Source organism: Anabrus simplex, chromosome 2 (genome assembly GCF_040414725.1).
Source record: "Anabrus simplex isolate iqAnaSimp1 chromosome 2, ASM4041472v1, whole genome shotgun sequence".
Taxonomy (NCBI): Eukaryota; Metazoa; Arthropoda; class Insecta; order Orthoptera; family Tettigoniidae; genus Anabrus; species Anabrus simplex.
The window spans coordinates 1,023,675,084-1,023,698,872 of NC_090266.1; the positions used below are offsets into that span (position 1 = coordinate 1,023,675,084).

The following is a 23,789-nucleotide window of genomic DNA, read 5'->3' on the forward strand; positions in this document are numbered from 1 at the left end:
GTTGTAAGATCACAAGTACAACTCGTCTCCGTGCGGATCATACACTCAACTGAATGGCGTGGAATGTCAACAAACCTGTAGGCGTATGAGACATCACGTGATTGTTCACTGATGTACGTACTCTAGTCAGTGGCGCCGACAGTGCGGTAGATTTGAATGTGTCTTGTGGTGGATTTTTACGGTTGGCGGGAAGACGGTACGTTCCCGGGCACAAGTTCCTATGCTGAACTTAACAGTGTTGGTCTCCACTGCAAGCCCTCGAAGTCTGTAATGGGAATATAGAAGCACCCTGTATACAAATGAAATAATAATAATAATAATAATAATAATAATAATAATAATAATAATAATAATAATAATAATAATAATAATAATAATAATATCTCTTAGTTGTAAATACAGTGCGAGGATGTGATATATGTACCATCACAAATTTAAACTTAAATACCTAGTTAATATATTGAAAAAAAGAGCTATGTTTCAGTAAATATGAATTTCCAAACTTTTTCACTGTTAGGAAGAAGCTCTGGTATGTCCTCCACTAGTGTCTCTTTTCAAACACCAGCAATAATCAATTCGGCTGTAGAGAAAATGAACTTATACACTCATTCTACACCTAGGATTTTTAAAATGTTGTAACATTTCCTCCACGGTTTCCTTATAGTTCTCAGATTTCTTGCTGCCTCGAAGTTTCTGTCACTTTTTGTATGCAAACCAATGCTGACTTCTCTGACTCGGACATCGACAAAGGAAGGGTCTCATACTGCATAAGTTAACACTGGGGTCCGTCGAAAATATCTGCTATTACTTTAGCTTCAGTTTTCTGTGGGAATATTGTAACAAGACAGTTGAAACAATCACTGTCCATATTCACAGAAGTAACAAATTGCTTAATTAGGCCTAATTTTATATAACGTGGTGGAAAATAACATTGTAAGGAGAAACCAATGGTTCATACTTCACATTTTTCTCCAGGAATTAAATTGCTCCTTTGTGGCCAATTTTTCCTCTCCTATACTCCAATTTATTCCTACTGTCCCGGGAAACAAGCATATTTAGTAAATCCATATTGGTGGCCTAGAAATATAGATAGCACTTTTAGAGCACCAAAACGCTCCATTAATATTCTACATACCTCACCTTCTCTAGCAGAACTTTCAAAGTATCATACTATTTAAATGGACGGAATGATCTAAAGGAGTAGAAGGTATTAAAGTGCCATTGTGCAACAGAAGCACCGTTACACTTATCTCTGAACTGTCATAATATTCAAAACAGTAGTTATGTGTTACAGAACACCAGTTTGTCAGCGTATGATTACAAGGGTAAGAAGGGTAGAAAGCAGGAAACAGAATCCGCGGATGGAAAGGCACTTAAAAGAAAATTGTGAGCTATATGTTACATTCTTTTATTTCTATCAGAAATTGAATTTGACGTATATTATAAATTTATATTATATATCTACTCAATGAATAATTTAAATGCTATAATTTATAATTCTCATTTCTGAAAAAGTGTTGCCGGATGGAACAAAATTAAGGCTGGTTTGAGAGCCTCCATGAGCTAGGGAATCAGAATGTATGGACAGTTTTCATTCAGCAAAAAAATGCGTATACCAATGTGTCAAAAGTTAAACATAATTGGGGGGTCTAAAGTACAAGAGGTATAAGCGCAATAATAAAAACAACCCCCATTGAGCGTAGGAGAATGAAATTAAAATTCCCTTTCTTTGTGAGCATAAAGGGTACTTGTGTTACTCAAGTAGCGGCTGTATTCTATTCTACTTCACCAGCCATCTGTCTGGTTTGGAACACAACAGATACATTGAAGTTATATTCACTGTGCTCCAGTCTTTATGAGGATGTTGTTGTATGTTGCAAGAAGTTGTGTTCAATACCGGTGTAAATAAATGCAGTGTTTTATAGTACCTTAACATTAATTTTTTAATTGAAGTTGTTTACTTTTTATTTTGTTTTTGTGAAACCATTATTGCCAAAATATGAGTGAACCTGGTGGAACCAACAGTGATGTCACTTCAATCAGCTGGTAAGAGCAGTGTATAAGTTTTTGAAACTTTACACTTCAGTTTTGCATTTTGGTTACATTACATATAATAGAAAATAATGTACATAGTTTCACTTTTTATTTTAGTGCGTGTATATCATAACCTAAACATATTATTTTGTCATAGGCCACGACTCAGTGTTGCATGTTATCATTCAAGTACTGCAAAGCACATACTTTAATAATTATTATTTTCCCCTCTTTTCCAGATGATAGTGACAATGATACTACTTTTAATGCAGCAGATTATAGGTATAATAAATCTAGTGGCGAAATTGAAAAAGGTCAACGACGTGGGAGAAAAAGGTTAAAGTTAAAAATGGAAAAGGGGTCAACGCCAGAGATTCCGTAATGAGGGTAAGGAGTATGTTGACAGAAGAAGAAACAAAGCATCGAGAGAAGAATTTGCAGATGTTCAATCATAACTGTCGCTTTAAATGTAGTAATAATGTGAGTGAGATAAAGAGTTAATTTTTTTTACTTTTATTGGAGTCTTTGTGATCACCGCTTACAGTCTTCTTTTGTGAATTCAGCAATAACACTCAATAATCCAGTGAGGAAAACGGAGCAGTCCATTCGAAAAAATCGGTAAATTCCACTTACGAAATTGCAGATCGCAAGGAGATTTTTATAGAAACGCTTGATGAAACATCGAAGCGAATTCAAGCCATTATCAATAAAAAGAAGAATACGTCAGGAAGTGGAATATATTCCAAGGATAACTGAGGTCACAAAGCACCAAATTTCAGAATTATCTGTACAATTGGTAAAAAAATACACTCAGTCATTTCCAAGCCACTATTCACATGAACAAGCACCAAATAGAAATTGTTTAAACCCTGTTCTAAATTTGAGGAAGCTTTATGTCCTTTATAAATAATTTTGCCAGGAAAAGAACGTGGAACCTGTAACAGAAAACTTTCACAGACACATTTTTAATATTTTATTTAACGTGAGTTTACATAGACCACTCACGGGTATTTGCATTACATGTAACAAATTAGATATTATTATTGAACACGGTAATGCCAAAGCTAAGACAAAAGTTGAACTGGAAAATGGACTGCATCTTCGAAAATCAGAAGCAGCGCAGAAAGACAAACACCTTGCTGATGAGATTGCTAAAGAAGTTTCCAGTCAGTCATGTTGCAGTGTGTTTCGACTACAAAAGATACTCCCACCGCCAGTTTTGAACTGTTCCAGAGCTTACTATGGTCGACAGTTATGGGCTTGTAATTTCTGTGTCCACGAACTTAAAGATGAAAATGTAGTTGTGTTTATATGGAATGAGGGTCAAAAACAAGAGGGTGCAAAGATGTTGCTTCCTGCTTGCTCAAATTCATTTTGTCCTTGCCAAGAAATGTCACTCATGTGTCCAAATTTAGAGAAAATGCTGGAGGACAAAGCAAGCGCTATTTCATTGTCAAATTTTGGTTTTATGTTATCCATAACAACAATATTCAAACTGTGGATTACAAATTCCTAGTTTCTGGTCACTCATTTAGGGAATGTGACCATAATTTTGGTTTAATGTACAATGATAAGAAGAATAGTAAACGGGAGGTCTTTATTCCAGAACATTGGGAAACAATTGTAGCCAAACCTAATAAAAATGTTCATGGTGATGGGGATGACTCAGGAAGACTTCATCACTATAGACTGTCTTAAGTGCACTCTCAAAGACCCACTGCCAGGTATACGTAAGATGCAATGGCTTCACTTCCAAAAGGAATGAACCGTGGACCTTAGGTGGCATTGCAGGGTTTTCTCCAGGGAGCTTAAGGACACGCCAAGCTGGAAGACATGTACTAAGATTTGCTGAGCTGAAGGCCAATGAAGAAAAAACGAAGATCAAATACCCGAAGTTCAAAAACCTGCAGTATCTTCTACCATTTGTGTCACCAAGGCCCCATGACTTCTACAATTCCCTTCAAAATCAAATTCCAACAGGCCAACAAGGAAAAACCTGTGCGCAAGAGCATATGCCAGAACAAAATAATGAGGATGACTTAGAACTGGAGACCCTGACCGTTTATTCAAATCTGTTTCAAATTCATGATGTCACATTCCCAATCTGTGTATTCCAAAGACTTGGATAACTGTTTCATACACTTGTTTTTTTTTTACAGTTTGTTTTACGTCGCACCAACCCAGATAGGTTTTATGGCGACGATGCGATAGGAAAGGCCTAGGAGTCGGAAGGAAACGGCCGTAGCCTTAATGAAAGTACAGCCCCAGAATTTGCCTGGTGTGAAAATAGAAAACCACGGAAAACCATCTTCGGGGCTGCCAACAGTCGAGTCTCGAACCCACTATCTCCCGGATGCAAGCTTACAGTTGCGCGCCCCTAAACGCACGGCAACTCGCCCAGTCGTACACTTGTTCATTATTCATATTGTTTTATTTAATTTGCATATCAAATTTTTGTCATTTATTGTGCATTCTCATTTAATCTGCAAAATAGTTCAGAACATAGCAGATATAAGTGCATCATCTGCTTATCAGGTGGTTAATTATATTATCATTATAATATAATATATAATGTTCCGGGGTATCTGTGGAACAGCAGAGGTGAAAGAAAGTGCCGGGGTAACTACAAAATCAAATTAATTTAAAACTGTAACAAGGTTATATTTTTCTCTCTTTATTTTTTAGAAACAACAAGAAACAATGCAATAGGTACAAGTAGCAAAAATTAACTCTGGGAAAGAGAAGATTGGTGGTATAGAGAGAACGTGGGCTTCAAGCTCTCCCCTTACATTTTCTGAGCTCTCAGCTCACAAACACATATTTACCAAAGGGCAGAAAACCCCTAATACCTGTAGCACTTGCTCCCAAAAATTGCAATATCAGCCTCCCAAAGGCACTTTTACACACTGGAAAAGAGCTAACACGCTCTCAGCTTTTCACGCCTATTCAAGGCAATATCAGACTTTACAATTGATTGCCATCAAGGCACGACTTACAACAATGACACGGGGGTATCTTGTACCCAATCTACTGGGCCTTAGCAGGAAAAGAACAGGTTAGGTAAATGGCCCGGAATACCAAAAAGAATGGAGGCGTGTACTTGCACTCCTAAATACACATTTTAAAACCTAATAGGCACTAGGCCGATGAAACAGGGGCTATTCCCAAACTATGGAGGCGACTCGTATAAGGAAGAAATTTAAAACATTAAGGAAAAGAAGAAAATCAGTTACCAAAACGTAGTCACCTCAAACCAAAATGAATGAGAGCTCGAGAGGATAAATCACTCTCTATCCCCGAATTACAGTTACAGATTTAAGTAAGATTTTACATACGCCTGCAGAAAATTACATAATTAGGAAATAAGGTTACATTTTAAACGGTTTCGAACCTTTCCCGCGGGTTAAACTGCTGAGCTAACAAGAAATAAAGATGTTAAATTACCATTACCTTATTGAAGACCTGCTCCCGGATGAAAGAGGCGCTTCCCGCCTCCTGCTTTACGTCCACACACTTAGTTAGATGTTGATCGAGTGGCCAAGAGACGTGAAAATCCGCAGTTTATAAACCCTCGGGGAAGGTTCGAGACCTTTCATGAATAATAAAGCCACACCCTCTCACTTTCATTGGTTAGTTTAGAGTTACACACCAAAACGAAGAAGAAGCTAGTGATTGGTTAGAAATTAATTACAGGAATTCTGGATTGGCTAAATTCAAAACTGGCGGAAAGAAAGATAAATATTGCCAACCCAAAAATGAATGAACAAAATTTAGTAAAGAAAAACTTATGAATACAAAATTTCTTCGAATAAAGTTCCTTCACTTCGCACCAGGGTGCATGATCATAGTTTGTTAGTAGAGTCATCTATGAGAGAATGTCCACACTTCTTGATCAATGGAAAACAAAACAAGTTGAAATCCACGCAGTACTGACAACTTCGTAATCACAAAATTTACGGTAGTGACATCTTCTGAGGAAAAATTTAAGTTGGTCTAGTTCCAAGTCCAGTGTTTCTCCAGTAGAGGAGTACTAATTGGCACAAGATTTAAACGTGCGGCGTAGAGGTGTACCGCCCGGTACATGTAATATATATACCAGGTGGCTCAAGAATGCCGTACTTTCTACTTACAAATGTCCCGCATTCACAAATGTTGAATGGGATGTCTACCAACTGATTTGCACAGGCGCACTACTGCCAGCGGGTAGGTTACGTCAGAATATGAAGAAATAAGAACCAGCCTGTCGCTCGCAGCATGTTACTCAGCGTTACAAGTCTAATGCACCTCTTGCAATCATAAACATCGTTTTCCACCGCATATTTCTAGGCAGGTGTATGGTACAGCCGCACCATATTTGCTGTCGGCATATCGGCAATGGATAGTGTGTTCAACAGAGACAAATACACAAACAATATTTTAATCTGGGCAACCTGGTCGGAATGCAGCCGAAGCTCCAAACAGACGTAGGCCAATGCCCCCCTACACACGTATTTCACCGAACAGTATTAGTTTTTGTTTCATACAAGCAACTCTATTATCGAGTGGAATGTCTACACGTGTATAAATTAATAAGTAAATTAATAAGTTATTAAATTTACTTTTCTGCATCTTTGGCGTGTTTACAAACAGTAGCGGTGTTTAGGGGGTGGGGCGAGGAGGGGCAGTGGCACCCTTCCCCCAACTTTTTGGAGTAAACATGACATTTTTTCCACTTTAGACAACTGGAACTAGGAATTATTTAAAAAAAGCTATTTGTACAAGCCTTGTTGTCTTATCTGCTAATTCTTTCCTTTATTTTTCAATTATTAACAAAATTATTGGTAGAAATACGCACAAAATGCTGTTCGTCGCGGCTAACCGATTTGAATAGCGCTGCGGCAAGTAGTGGAGACTTTGCATGTGCTGTGAGGAAGGGTAGTAGGGGTACATTTGCGGGACATTTGTAAGTAGAAAGTACGGCGTTCGGGCGCCACCTGGTATATTATGTTTGTCAAAACTGCTGAAAGTTACTATATAAATCATGATCATAATTCAATGTATATATGGCTTCTTTCATTGCGGACTTACTTACTTTCTTAATCTGTTTAGTCTCCAGGGTAAGAATTAATCTTTATACTGTATCCCTATGAGGAACTGACTCCCTAGGGATTCTAACGGGTGATTCCCTTGCGCCTACTACTGTTGTTTATGCAACCCAACGAACGTGTGAAAACATCGTAAGGTCGATATTTCTATACTGGCATCCTTTGCGATACTAGGGGAACATTTTATATGTACATCTGGGCTCGCTCTTTTTCTCTATGTCTTCCATATTTCTGTAGAGAAATTATGGTAAATAATACTAATACTAAGCTCAGCATGCAAGCGATTATGACCACACCCGACAGTCAGTTTGAAAAACATTACATCATTTAAATCATTTATCTACGCTAGTCTGCCATTTGCTATGTTAATATGTCGTAACTAGTGAACTGGTGTAGCAAAGCGCAAAATTAATGCTTTAAACTAAGTTACAGTGACGTGAAGAGCGTATGCAAATAGTGAACTGATGGATTAATGTACACAAATGAGGCGTCTAGTATCAAAACCGGCCAAGTCACTCAAGGCATATTTTTCAATATGGACGAAAAACCTGTAGAGACAAAGCAATGATGGCCAGAAAAGATTTTTTTTCACAGTTATATCCTTAATGGTTTAATATTTAAGTTCCGCTGTTTTGAGAAATCTAACTCATAATTAACCCATCTTTTTGTTAATTTAAATTTTGACTTGGCCGTTTTTGTTGCAATTTTGTACAATATCACAAGTTATGAAAGTAAATCTTTCAGTTCACCACTCGGAACAATATCCACGTTACAGCACACAATAATGACAAAATACGAGCACACCGGAAATAGGATTGCTTTGGCGCCAATGGCGGTAAGAAGCCCGCCAATACGTAAATCAGTGTTGCAAACGAACAAAAAACAAAATATTATGACTTCAGAGAATATACATTACAAGGAACGATTTTGCCTACTGATATTATCACCTTGTTGCTTAATGTAACAACACAAGATTCCAGACAATAATGCTGCATCATAAAGATTGTTGCTCGTTCCTTGACTTGGCCGGTTTTGAATTCACTGGCTGCATGACTTGGCCGATTCTGTTGCAAGACCGAGAATTCAGTGCTCTATAACATGAAGACATGGACGATTTTAAAACATATTCTTGTTTTACCTGATAGTGCTATACTTCTACTTCAAATTTATAACCTTAACTCATTTTCGTAAATTTTGTGACTTGGCCGGTTTTGATACTAGACGCCTCACTATTTTAAATACAAGCAGACATCACCGTTGTACCGTAGTGCACGGGGTTAGACGATACACGAGCCATTTGCTGAACGAACATTAATGCTTCGATTCCAAAATGTTTAATTCTTTTTACATAGATACGATGTTTTAATACTTAGGCCCAGGCTAGTGTGTGCCACGCCGCTGCACTGCTATACGGCTTGAATGAGTCACTTGAGTCATTCGTCATGTTTTCCACGGGCATGCCCTTTATCTATGTTTATATTTAATCCGTTTATCCTGCGAGGGATCCAACCTCTACCACCTCAAGGGCAGTGTCCTGGAGACATGAGGTCGGTTGATAAAACTGGGAAGGAGGACCAGTGCCTCGCCGAGGCGGACTCACCTGCTATGCTGAACAGGGACCTTGGGGAGGGATAGGGAGATTTGAAGAGACAGGCAATGGAGGGGGAAGGAAGCGGCCGTGGCCTTAAGTTACATCCCGGCATTTTCCTGGAGGAAAAGTGGGAAACCGCGGAAAACCACTTCGAGGGTGGCTAAGGTGGGAATGGAACCCACCTCTACTCAGTTGACCTCCCGAGGCTGAGTGGACCCCGTTCCAGCCCTCGTACCACTTTTCAAAATTTCGTGGGAGAGCCGGAAATCGAACTCGGGCCTCCAAGGGTGGCGGCTAATTACGCTAACTACTACACCACAGAGGCGGACTCATTGCAGACACACTCAAAAAGTAATTCTTAAAAATGTAGAATGAAAAGTACCTATAACGATTATGTGTACCTGCTTGCGTTCACTGAACACGAGGTCTTACGACGCCAGTGTTCTTTCTTACGATGTTTCTGGGATTAAATACCTTCCAGGTGTTTTCCGGACGAATATGCAACGGGAATCATTTTGCAAACGGAATATTTAATCGTCTGGGAAGGCCACGTTCCTCTATGCTTTCAGAGTGATTACTCCACTGTAAAGGGACCTTTCTGAGCACGGGATCACACGAAAAACACACTGCTGAACGTCTAGCATAGAGACCGGCCGTGCTGAGTCTTCATTACACAGTTTAATAATACTGTTATTTGCTTTGTGTCCCATTACACAGTTTGCCGCGAAACTGACTCCTGTCGCAGCTTCAAGCTCTGAGGACATTTTTCTTGCAGGCATATTCTGGTTTCTTCGTGTAATTAATGTCGGTTGTGTGGCTGCTATTGTTGGACGGTCCTGTATTGGCCTATGATGAACTCTTCCTGTGTCTCGGATCCGTCGTGAAAGCCTAGAAATGACACTGTGTGTCATATTCAGTGCTGCTGAGACTTCGGCGTGCGTCCAACCTGTTTCCAAGCGTCCAACGATTATTTCCTTCAAAGACAGACCCATATGATGTCTTTGTGCCATGTTATTCCTATATAACACACACTTAATGAATAGATTGCCTCCCTCACACTCGATCCAAATGAGAAGACAATACAGAGTGAGACATTATTGGTCTGATATATTTCGATCGAGCCCATCAGTCCGAGGGTTTGCTACTGAGATGTTAACATATCTCATGTCTTTGTGATATTGCTCGCATTTTGAGATTTTAGTCCATTGGTGAGCCAGTATTAGAAATTACAATCTGTTAGTGATGTAAATTGGTCTGTAGTGTACTGAAATGTTAAGACCAGAACAGGGATTTTTATGTAGGCTACAGTATAATTAAACGAAAACAAGCTCATATAGTGAAGTGTGTAGGCAATTTTCATCTTCTTCTTCTTATTTATTTGTTTACCCTCCAGGGTCGGTTTTCCCCTCGGACTCAGCGAGGGATCCCACCTCTACCGCCTCAGGGGCAGTGTCCTGGAGCGCGAGACTCTGGGTCGGGGGTACAACTGGGGAGGATGACCAGTACCTCGCCCGGGTGGCCTCACCTGCTATGCTGAACAGGAGCATTGCGGGAGATGGGAAGATTGGAAGGCATAGACAAGGAAGAGGGAAGGAAGCGGCCGTGGCCTTAAGTTAGGTACCATCCCGGCATTTGCCTGGAGGAGAAGTGGGAAACCACGGAAAACCACTTCCAGGATGGCTGAGGTGGGAATCGAACCCACCTCTACTCAGTTGACCTCCCGAGACTGAGTGGACCCCGTTCCAGCCCCCGTACCACTTTTCAAGTTTGGTGGCAGAGCCGGGAATCGAAGCCGGGCCTCCGGGGTTGGCACCTAATCACACTAACCACTACACCACAGAGGCGGACCTTACATACTCTTGCCCATATTAATTTTGTTTTATGCAGTCCAACCAATCGCCGGTTTTGTATGTGTCATGAAAACATCGACCTTTCTGGTACGCACAGGAAAGCAATCAGGTATCTTTGTATTTACCGTCTAACCATAATAGGAAGACGTTATGCTGTATCATTATTAAGCAATGGTAATAACGAGTGCGCTCTCTAAATTATATCAAAATGAAACATCAGTGGAATGCGATGTGAGCTATAATCTGCGCGTGTTGTGCTTGGGTGTAATATAGTGTAGTAGTTAAGGATGAGGAAAGCTGGCAGCTATTGCGTGTGGCCTGGAAGGTTCGAATCCCGGTGCGAGGGTACGTTTTTAAAATTCTCTTTTTGTAATTTTTACCTCAATGTACGTGAAATATCCTCCGTTATGTATATTTTTAGTGAATGACGGTGTATTTGGACCTACAAAAGACCGATTTGACATCAGGGCCGAATAAATACGAACAGAAAGTATCGGGAACCAAACGCCATCCTGTTGAAAACACATTGTGAAACAATCACCAGCAGAAGTGGGAGTTCGTAGCAGAAAACGTGCAGGTAGCGTGGGTCCGTTAAGAAATACAGCCCGGTAAGGCGATCACCCAAGATTCCGCAACATACATTCACTGCCCATTGTACTTGATAGGCTGGCTGTCGCACCCATTGAGGATTGTCAGCACTCCAATAGTGCATGCTGTGGCAATTGACGGCTCCATTATCGTGGAATCGTGATTCGTCCCAAAACAAGATTTTTTTAGGAATGCTGCATCATTTTCCACATTTTCTAATAGCCACTGAGAGAAATTCATTCGAGCTTCGAAATCTCGCGGTGTAGTGATAAATGGTAGGGGTGATATTTATGAGCATGCAGTATTCGCCATACTGATGGCTGGCTGATATTCAACTGTTGTGCAATTGCCCGTGTACTCGTGAGTGGATTATTGCGAGCTGTGTCCAGGACTGTTTCCTCATTCTCACCATTTATGTTACAGTTTTCTTTCGGACAGGTGGTACTCCTTTGATTCACGCCTGTTGTCCGTACACGTCTTTGAACACTGCTGGAAGTCTCTGCAGTCGGATCAGTCGGATGTCGCCTGTCTGGACACATATTATGGTACAGACTTAATACCTGGCACGCATTTTCCCCTGCTTCTTTACAGATGTCCGCCTCTGTGGTGTAGTGATTAGTGTGATTAGCTGCCACCCACAGAGGCCCGGGTTCGTCTCCCGGCTCTGTCACGATATTTGAAAAGTGGTACAAGCGGCGAAACGGGCAGATATCGAGAAAAAAGAGTAAACCCCCATGTGCATATAAAATGTTCCCTTAGTATAGCAAAGGATGCCAGTATAGTACTATCGACCATACGACGTTTGAACACGTTCGTTGGGTTGCATAAAACAACATAAGTAGGCGCAAGGGAATCACCCGGTAGAATCCTCGGAGAGTCATTTCCTCATAGGGATACAGTATAAGGACTAGTTATTAGATTTCGGAAAGCGAGTAATCTGAATGTTCGATGTCCTAAGTGAGAACGTCATGGTATAACAGAAAAATACATTTAAGTAATATGGTAATTTACATTTGACGCTAGCAGTCCTCTAGTCAATGCACGTAAGATGATGAATATTTACGGTGATTACACGACTCTCTCGCTTCATTTCTCTAGTTACCTTATTGTGCTTATCTGTTGGACTTAAGTATATATAGCTTTCTTTGAGGATCGGTGATAGAGTTTCGGCCTCTGGAAACGAAGATTATGGTTTCGAACCCGGCAGAGGAAATTGGTACAGGAAATACAAAGAAAAATCTGTGCTCAGTATAGCTGTTGTCACCATCTGATCTCCGAACAGTACAGCTTCCCAATTCTTTCGTGAACATGGGTTCACCTATGAAAGTTACTCTCCGGTACGAGAAGAGGCAGATAATCCATCTTCTTGGCCACCACTCTATTCCTGGTACCCACGTAATTCCATTTTACTCCTATTGCATGGTTACTCAAATTTTCTGGTGTTTGCAGGTATATTCACTCCTCGTAAGGCAGTTGACTCTTCGGATCTGCCCAGTGGGCGGCTGTTAAGGACGACGCTCATCCGAGATAAGAACAACGACGATTCCATCAACACACTTGCAGTTATGCAGTGGGGTCAGATTGTGGCACATGACGTCGCCGCGACAAGTAATCAGGTTGGATTTGGTGGGTATAACTTACATACTTACATGTTTCTTTCTTTCTTTCTTCTTATTTCCTTAATTTTTTACTTTTATTTTTTGTTAGTGGTTTAACGTCGCACTAACACATCACAGGTTTTCGGTGATGGAACGATGGGGAAGGGCTAGGATTGGAAAGGTAGCAGCCGTGGCCACTATTAAGGCACATCCTCAACATTCGACGGGTGTGAAAATGGGAAACTACGGAAAACAATCTTTAGGGCTGCCGACGGTGGGATTCGAACCCACCATCCCCAGAATGCAAGCTCACAGCTCCATGACCCTAAACACAGGGCCAACTCGTCAGAATTTCTGACAGTAGTTTATTACCTTGCCATGTGCTGTTACCAAATTGTGATCCCGTGATAAATTTAAAATGCGTGACTGCGACATTAGTCAAAACCAACGCGCTAGCTAACTTTTCTCTTGCAGCTCAGTGACATGCGCTCCACCGAGTGAGTTGGCCGTGTGGTTATGGGCGCGCAGCTGTGAGCTTCCATCCGGGAGATAGTGGGCTCGAACCCCACTGTCGGCAACCCTGAAGATGGTTTTCCGTGGTATCCCATTTTCACACCAGGCTAATGCTGGGGCTGTACCTTAATTAAGGCCACGGCCGCTTCCTTCCCATTCCTAAGCTTTTCCTATCCCATCGTCGCCATCGGTGCGACGTCAAGTAAAAAACGGTATGCGCTCCACGGGGCGGGTTGCATCAACTCACGATCTAACAATCCGCCAGCTCACCCGATGGGAGTCATCTCGTCGGAAGCGAGCTGGCACGAGTTCCAGGAGCACGATGCATGCCTCCATTATTTTTTCAAGAATGAAATTTTGTTTCAAATGAACTATTCGAATTCTATTCCCTTGGAGGTGCAAACTTGCTTACCGATTGCCTCTAGCTCTTATTAATGTTGATTCTTCTGTTCTCAGCGGGTTTTCAGTCACTTGTTGATATGAATCGGCGGGCGGCATAAGGAAATCTAATTATTACCTGAAATAAAATTTAAAAAGTGGGCTTAAAGGGATTTATTTAAAAAATAATGGATTGAAGCATCGAACAATTTTTTTGACATGTAACGAAACAGCTGACAGGAATTTGACCTAAATGTGGATAAAATGAAGACCTCAGAAAAATTACTTTTATTGTTATTGAGTTAACATAAATTTCCATTGCCAGACCAGAATTCAATAACAAAGAATGAAAAGAGAAAACCTGAAAATTACTCTCTGATTCCAAGTAACGCCATTGGTTGATTCACTTGGTCCGCGAAGACTCCGAATTTTTCTTTAACTAACCTATTATACAATACCACGTAGGATATCATCAGCCACCGAATGGACATTTGATCGAACCGAAACAACCTCCGGTTATATTTGAACCGATTAGTTATACAAAAAAGGAATTTACTTCACAGGTTAACTTGCTCCTTGGCAAGGCATGGTGCTCCAAAATTCAATGTTATCAATACCTGATTTCTCTGTAAAAATGCATGGTCGCACCATGTTGTGTCACAACCAGGCACCCACAAATAAAGTTACTTTAATAACTATTTTACATTGTACAGAATACTGTTCCACTGAACTGCAATATTTATAAACATAAAATAATAACTTGAGTTTACATTTAAGTTAATACATAAATAACTTTTAGGTTATGTTAGTTTATAATAGACTAATTTAAAATGAATAAACCAATAAGCACGGATGTCTGAAAATTCATCTTATCGCTTCGCTGAATAATAATTACATTAATTTAATCCGACCGTTTATGAAAGGTACCAACAAAAAACTGAAAAGAGTACCGACAATGGACGGTGTCATAATGAACATCACCAGGTTATCAATAGCAACTAACGCGAACTTATATTAAACAAAACAATAGTCTTCATCAAAATGTGGAAAACATACAGTAGTTCATTGCAATAATCATGGCAACTACTGTGGTAGGAAACAAGGTGAATCATCTCACTCATATGAAAGGAAGATTTGATGTTCAGTAATCACAGCTATCATCATGACCATTGAAGAAATGTGCTACTCAAACACTGTGATCAGTACTATCATAAACATAAGTAAATTTTATCTTAAGCATTTAACTTCAGTGATCAACACTAATGAAAATCAGCTAACGCACTATCATTGTAGACTGAATTGGATGTCCGACGTGGATACTGATTAACACTGAAACTAAACTGAACACTGATCATTGCAGACTGAGTTGAATATCTGACTTACATAATGATTAACACTAATAATAAACTGAACACTGATCATTGCGGACTGAACTTGATGTTTGACTTGGATCATGATTAACACTGAAAATAAATTGAACACTGATCAATGCAGAATGAGCTGACTATCTGACTTGGATAATCATTAACACTGAAAAAACGGAACACTGATCATTGCAGACTGAACTAATCGTCTTATATTGGTAACAACTATCATCAAAAAATGAACTAACTTTGTAAACTAGTGACCTCTCCAGTCCTGGATGTTAATTCATTGCTATTCGTAAAACATGGAATAATGACATGATACATCATTCTTGCGTCATTATGTCTCTTAACCCTACATTATTCTGATTATTATTTTCAACAAATTATCCCGTGAGGTCGGCTATCACCTAACCATCTTCAATAACACATGTGAGTCAAAGCCACACTAACTGTCACACGTAATGACACGAACACTAAACAAATATCACAAAATTAAATCTCACAACGATTATAACGAATCCACGAAACCAAATGAGAATCGGACCGATTCGATAAATAACGAAATTCAAATATTTATTCCAATATCAACAAAAAAAAGAATATTTATTCTTTCCAGTGTAAGCAATTGTCCTCAATAAATGTCGCAGCTCGAACATCCTTTAATCTTATTTCAATCCCAAAAGGAGATTGCCACATTTACAGAATGCTAAAATGTAATATTAAATTTTCATGTCCATCCCCATCAAGCTTACGGAAGAACATTTTATTTCAAAATCCTAGACTGTTGGCTTCTCACTTTCCTTGCTAAGTGAACGACTGCCCTGAACACCTGTTCTTGCTGGCCTGTCTGCGGTGACATTAATACAATAAGAATCCCCTTGAAACAGCCCATATTTCTCTCATCCACCCGACGGTGGAAATATTCTCCCAATAAATGTCGCGACATCTAAATATCTGAGATCACCTAGTGTTAGTTACAATACTCCTTCGAGCCACAAAACATTTTTGCTCGGAATCCAAACCACAAGTATCATACATACTGCTTCTCGCATCCCACTACATATTTCTACGCGGCATTACTTCCCGGACTTCAAAATCATATCAGGGGGCATTAATATCCACGCTGCCTGAATAATTAATATATATTTCCAGCGATTGACTTTCTTCACATTCGACTCCAATGGCTTCAACGTTACTTTTTTGCTAGTGGCTTTACGTCACACCGACACAGATAGGTCTTATGGCGACGATGGGATAGGAAAGGTCTGGGAGTTGGAAGGATTCAACATAACTAATCGATCTCAACTAGTTTACCGAAACCCCTCATAAGACCTTTGTTAACTTCACATGGCTTATTTCATGTTCCTAGAACCCCTCACCGTCTCAGAGAAAATACGGCACGACGCTAATCCCTACTACAATTTTTACGTGATCAAAAGTTTAACTGATATTGATAAAGTGAAAAATTTTCCCAACGCTCGATATACTCTTATATTATTTATTTTACCCACAACATCCCATCATATAAATTCTTTTACTACGAAACCACGGTGTATAGCCAATATTTACCCGATACCTTCACGAATAAATTTTACAACCCTTAACTGAAAATCGGAGATTTGGACGTCGGACCTCGCACACAACATTTCCGACAATAACTCCACGAACACCATCTTGCGTCACAAAGCGCTCATTTTTTAACGCAAACAAACAAAAAAACAAGCAAAAAGATATCGGCTTGAAACTTCGACCATTTTTAATGAAACAACGACGCAGAATACAATTAAATAACACAAATCATGTCACTAACCTTGTTTGTTGAATGATGGACGCCATCAGACGCTTGCACTTGGACAACATATCACAAATTTTCCCCTCAGTTTATATCACACTAACAATTCATACTTGTATGTTACATCTTTACTAATATATCTTTTATTACAATAGAAACAAAATATTTTCTTTTGTGATACACTTGTATATGTCTATCACTTTTCTTATTTTTACATGGCGCGTCGCAACATATATTTCATTTTACACTTCTTAATATTCTTCTCTGCTACTTGAAAATAGACTGGGCTCTTAACCTGCTTCCAGGATTAATATCTTATGGTTGACACGGGATGTCTTAGAGTTATCATAACAGCCATACAGATAAATTGGCACTTTTAATATTCTTCTCTGTTACTTGAAAACAGGCTGGGTGCTAAACCTGCACCCAGGATTAGTATCACCACTTTCACCAATACTTGATATGCATTTTTGCACTTCCGTACAATTATTACGGATCATAGGTGAACGCAGATCCTAACTCCTAACCCGCCGGCAGTAAACTGAATGGCTACTTCTCTTTTTTTTCGGGGGGCCCTCGAAGCCCACTTCCCCCGCGTGACCATCGACTCAATCTACATGGCCTCCGGCATGCTATTAATTTCTAAGAAGAAAGAGAAAGCAGGGAAGAGTGGGAAATGGAGTATCCGCCTGTTTCTACGTTACCAAGCAAGGTTTGTGTTGGTAAGGTGGTGTTAAGGTGTGGTATTGAAGGTTCAGGGGAAAACCACATAGGAAGAAAAGAGAAAGAGCCTACATGTAAAACCTGACATATTGTGATAGCACATGCAAGGATGTGGGCTGGAAAGGTCCAGTGGTTGTGTTAGTTGAGGAGGGGTATCATGCACCAGCCATGATCCATCGTCTCGTCATTCCATCTGCCAGGGGATCAGTCCGTCTGAGCACTGCCGTGACTAGCGCTGGCCTTGCCGGTTGCGGAGCCATGCGTCTAGTACCACTAGGGCCTGCCGCACAGCGCCACCTCCTTGGGGTCCCTCGTACCCAGTCTCTGATCCAGGGGAATGAGGCCAAGCCCGCCGGGGCGGGGGCCTCCTGCAAGGGGGTGGGTCATGATGCTAGGCCTCCTTCCTCTCTGCCCGCGCCATGGCCCGGTAAACAGGGCAACTGCGATGGGAGGCCGGGTGGCCCTCCGCGCAGTTGGCGCACACCGGCGCCTCTTTACGTGCTGCACAGGCCGTGTAGCGGTGATCACCCCCACAACGGTTGCACCTCACAAAGAGCCCACAGTTCTCCTGCTGGTGGCCCCACCTCAAACAGCGGAAACACTGCAAGAGCTGTTGAGGGGGACGTTTCTATCTCACCTGATTGCCGCTACCCGCTGAGGTACTCTCCTAATTGGCTCCTTGGTCGGCTGCTGTCCCGGGAGCAGTCCTTGGTTGCGGCTGGGTGGCCCCTTCCTGGTGCGCCGTCGTCTTCTTTTTCCTCGTGGTCCGGGGGCGGCGTCTTCTTCTTCGCATGGATTTCTTCTCGGCAGGGGAAGAGGCCTCTTCCTGGTGGCCTTCCTCCCGGCCTGGTGGCCCCGGGGTAGCGGGTGGCTCCGCTGCGTCGCCGTCTTCTTCCTTCTCCTGGATGGCGACGGTGGCGTCGGTCGGTGCCAACATTCGACAGCGTTCCCTGTCCCGTAGGGCGCACATCGATGTCTGCAGCTCGACAGACATGCTGGAAGACTGAGCCTGGACAGCAGCCTCTGAACGCCAGGGGGCGTCCTCCTCCACTACTGTGCTGCCGTCCGCAGTCACGGGCGCTTTCCTGGATTGCGCCCGGATGATAGGCCTTTCCTGGTAGGCCTGGGCCTGCGTCCACCTCGCCCTGGCAGGTTGTCGACGTTCCTGATTGGCGGCCTTGTTGGTCTGCGTGTACTTCGTGAGGTACAGCGGCCCAACTGGGGTTGCGCCGTCTCGGTGCTTGGAGGCGCCGCCGTCGTCCTCAGTCCTCGGCTCCGTCTGGGTGGCTGCCTCCTGGCTGCCTGCGGCGTCCAGCTGCTCCCTGACTCCTGGTAGCCTGACGACCTGGAAGTGTTGGGACACCAGTCTCTCGTAGACTCGAAAGTGGCTGGTGTCCTTAATGTAGATCACGACTGCCCAGCCAGGGGTCACCTCACCGATGATCTGGATGATCGGCTCCTCTCCGATGAACTCCGCTATGTCTGTAAGGAGATCGGTTACAAGAATCGTCTCCTGGTAGATGTGCTTCCCCCACCGGTTGCACACCATCAGCGCCGGGAGTCTAGCGTCGGGGGCGGGCACCGAGCTCACCCTAGCTTGAAGTTCTTTTGTGGCTGCCTTGTAGTCGTAGTCCGCCGGTCGCCCCGGGATGGTTAGCTTTTCCATCCTGGTCCTCCTGAAAAATAAATCCTGAAAGAGAAAGAAAAAGCGAGCACTGAGAAGTGCTCAGCTCTGAATGGCTACTGTTCTCAGGTCCCTTTTTACACTCAAGTTTTGGCGTGAGGAGTGACGAAATTTATTGCGTAACATCCGCCAACTTTGTCGTCCTGTGAGTCTCGTTTCTGTTATTAGTATCCATAATGATGAAAATAATTCAAGGATTACGGATTTTCTGATTGAATAATTTTAATTTACTTCTAAAAGGTAAAAAATACTGAAACGTGGGTCGGATAAATATTTTTCTCCCACTATGACGACATACGAGTGTGTCTTCGGACCGGTCTGAATCTACCCATGGCCTAACATCAATCTTTCCATCTTTGGCCACAAGATAATTGATAACATGATAATTCCTTCCAGTTTACTAGGCGTTCCACTGTACCAATCCAAGTTTTAATTTACACCTGGATACTCATCGTATTTTAAAAATAAGCCACGGGTCTACTCGAATTCGTCCGAAATTATCCCCTAGGATCTTATAAATCTGGATTCCTTTCCTTCCCAAAGATATTACAATTTAGCCTCAAAGCTCTTGTCTCGTGGATACGAAAAGTGAAGAAGACACAGGGTGCTCCTCAAGTAATGATGCAGAAATGGATGCTCCTTTCCCAACAACGTATCTGGCGGTTATGTTGGCTAGTAAGTTTATGGGTGCCTTTTGATGACTGTGATTGATGAGTTCAGAGGGATGGCAAACCACGTTCAATGAATCTTCAATTGTATTATAATTTGAAGTGACCTATAACAGAGGACGTCATGATGTTCCTTCCACAGGAAGTATCTTTAGCAGTTATACTAGGAATACAGTAATTAAAGGTATGGAATGTACGTGTGCTAGACGTCACTGCTAGTATTTGTCAGCCTGTAACACAAGGGGGCACTTTCCTACTCTACCGAACTCATTTGAGCCTGTGCTCTTGCAGCTTGTCAAGTTTTTGAGCAATCTTGATACAAAACATACGAGATACTGACGTGTCCCATCCTACTTATCGATACGCAAAGGAAAAATAAAATTCAGGAACTTCCCTAAATTGGTGTGATGCTTCTAATAGATCTGCAATATAGAAAGAAACAAACATATCCGAGAGGGAGAGATGGAATATGTCAGTGGTTCCCTTGCCATAAATGGCAAGCTTCTGGTAGCGTAGACAATCAAGAACGCCACCACTGAACAAGGGCCCAAATATCCTCGGTTCCTCATAATGAAGATATGTGCATCGAATTTCATAAATGGTGTATTGATAAAGGAACAAAATATTTCCATTATTTTCCAATATGTCAAACTTAACATAGAAAAAGTTTAATCCATGTGATAGGAACGAACCCAAGACAATATTTTATTGTCCGATAGAACGATAACGACTTCTAGAAATAACGTGGTAGTGCGAGGTGAGCATCACGTGCGAGCTGTACAGCGTCCGCCAACCGGTCGTCGAAGCCACTGCAGCCCTGTTAGTTGTCGCGTCTTACAGGCTGTGAATGAGTCGACACGAAATAAATAAATAAATAAATAAATAAATAAATAAATAAATAAATAAATAAATAAATAAATAAATAAATAAATAAATAAATAAATAAACCGATAAATAAATAAATAAATAAATAAATAAATAAATAAATAAAACCAAACCAAACAAACCCCATGGCGCAACAGCCCCGGAGGATCATGGCCTACGAAGCGACCATTGCTCAGCCCGAAGGCCTGCAGATTGCGAGGTGTCGTGTGGTCACCACGACGGATCCTCTCGGCCGTTACTCTTGGCTTTTTAGACCGGGGCCGCTACCTTACCGTCAGATATCTCATCAGTTGTAATCACGTAAGCTGAGTGGACCTGAAACCAGTCTTCAGATGCAGGTAAAATCCCTGACCTGGCCGGGAATCGGACCCGGGGACTGCGGGTAAGAGGCAGGTACGCTACCCCTACACCGCGGGTCCGGAAAATAAATAAATAAATAAATAAATAAATAAATAAATAAATAAATAAATAAATAAATAAATAAATAAATAAATAAATAAATAAATAAATAAATAAATAAATAAATAAATAAATAAATAAATAGTATTATTAAGTGTGATCCACTTAATTGTTACGGAAGATGCTGAAGTGCTGTCTCTCGGCTAGTACGTATTCCTGACACTTCCCGTTTCAGCTTTAACAATTTTATAGCTGTTCGAACATACAGTGGACTTACTCCTCTCTGCTGAGACATACGCCGGACAGATATCCGATTTGAATTCATTTTCACAGTTTTCGTCTAACTTCTCCTCCATAAGAATTCGGCATTTAGGCCTCCAGTTTCTTGTCGAAATACGCCTTAGTTTACTTTACTTGCTCTATCAAGTTATAAACTGTATGGAACTCGAATACTTGGAATTTACGTGCACATTTTCTTCGCACCTATCAATTATCACGTTTTTGTAGGAAACCATCATACAGGTAAACGCGCTGTTTCAAAATAATCTCTCAAGATTTATTGTAATTTACCAAAATTCACAAGACTGTGGGCGTTCCTGATTATAATTGGTACAAGCAAACGATATCACTCACAACACAACTAGCATAAACGACTTCTGTTGCCAGACTAAGCAAATACCACCAGTGGAGGATCATAAACACGCAAAATAGCCCAAGAAGTGTCGGAAGAGCCAACCAGCTGACTGTGAGCAACTGCCACACAGCTGGCCAGTCAGTGCGCGCAAAATAAGCATTGTTTCTGTAGCAGAAGTATTACCCTTTTCATAAATCATTGCCGATCGTGACCTGAAAAGTAATTCTTATTTACTTACGTGCTCTTGTTGGGAGGAAGTCCTAAGCTGCTCGATAGCACTGCTAAGATAAGGAGGTTTTGTGTGTGCCGTCTCATTTGCAAGCTACATACCTCATGAGCCCGGTGTATAATATACGATACTGTCTGCTTGTATTGTCGTCACATTTAGGTAGTTCTAACATTGCTGTTATTCCGAACATAGCACATGCTCTTTTCATTCTGACAGGATATTCTGGATATTGCTCTGCTATGGTTCTTATATTTTCACATTTTGTTTGATAACTCCACTATTGCTCGTACTATTTCCTTCCATACCCAACGACCTTTTCAACTTCAGGTGTTTACACTCTTCCACAGTAGTCCAGATTGTTTTTCCATTTAACGCGCTTACTTAATGACGGTTGCGTTATATGACACAGAACTTTTCTCAACGCCGTTCCGATTCCCTTAAAAATGAATATGTTTCATATAGAAATATACGATCTCATTAATGACTTGCGGGATCTGTGATACCTCTAGAAACTATCCAGTGTGCTATCCCTAACTGGGTAGTCTTCCCAATTTGTAATTTGAGGAGTTTCTGTTCAAAATATGCTATTTCCACTGTAAGAAACTTGTGGGAAAAGCGCAAGAAACGTAAAATGAAAGCCACAAGAAACGCACCCATGAACGGGTTTGGTACTACTTTTAAGGAATTGCATCTTTCTCGTCTGTATTTAACTCATAGCATTCGATAGTATCTAACTACTGTAATGCATGTGGACGAAGTGGAAGTGGAACTAGTATCCCTTGAACAGACACTCCTCATTTGCTGTCTACTGAATACTGGACACATTATCTCGAAGAGAAATATCGATGGATGTTATGTGTATATTCTCAAATCAAACAGAAATTATGTTTTTTCTGTCTTTACAAACATTTTCATTGATTTCCTTGCATTGTGACCCATTTTTTGAATTCTTCCTTCATTTTCTGTAACTTCCTTCGATCTTTCCTGAATTCCCAGTTCTGAGGGAAAGATGACTTAGAGGCACGTGAGGGAACTCTTATTGGTGCATTAGGCGAATGCAGTACTTTCTCAACGTAGTACCCCTCCTTACCCCACTCCTACGGGCTCACTATCCTAATTTGTTTACATCACAACCTTATGCATTTTCTCCTTAATTCTTATTCACACCTTAGCTCGTATGATCCAATTGGAGATATAAAAATATTACTAGCGACCTCATGTCGAAAAGGCAATGAGTGATTAAACGGGTTAAAATATTAGTAGCTATTGATACATGCAGGATGTTGAGACAGTTTGATTAGCAGCTTCTTGTACTCAGTGCATGTGAAGTCCGCCTTATAACCTGCGTTACTGTGGTGTCGGTACTGGTATGTATATATTTGTACCTAATTGGAACTAGGAAAGTTGCCTGGATTGTTTGTTCGGTACTGTCCGGGTATTCGTCAGGAATGAAAGTAAGAAACCTCGAAGAATTTTTCGATGGCCGAAGGAGAGACAGATTTCAATTCTGTTTCTTCTGAATTGTGTTACCTGAAGCTCACTGTACCATTTTCAGTCCCTTAAGTCAGGTGGAAGAACTGGCAATCAATCCTGGGCAAATCCGGTGGGGAGCTATAGTGTTAATCCATAGATTGTGCGGCAGACATTTAAAAATAGTTTATAGATTAAAATGCAGAGAAAGTTTTTCTGTTGGATTCGGGGAACTACTATATTGGAAAGTCAATAATACCAGTAACGTAATATACAGTAAATCATATGTCAATTAGAGAGTG

The 23,789-nt window shown here is 41.2% G+C and overlaps 1 protein-coding gene across 1 annotated transcript in view; it reads left to right on the top strand.

Annotated features, from left to right (window-relative positions):
* LOC136864648 (peroxidase) overlaps positions 1-23,789 on the top strand; it is a 331,409-nt gene that overhangs the window by 130,948 nt on the left and 176,672 nt on the right. Inside the window, exon 5 of the mRNA XM_067141918.2 lies at positions 12,597-12,773. Coding sequence (XP_066998019.2) covers positions 12,597-12,773 — 177 coding nt within the window. The remainder of the gene's footprint in view (positions 1-12,596; positions 12,774-23,789) is intronic.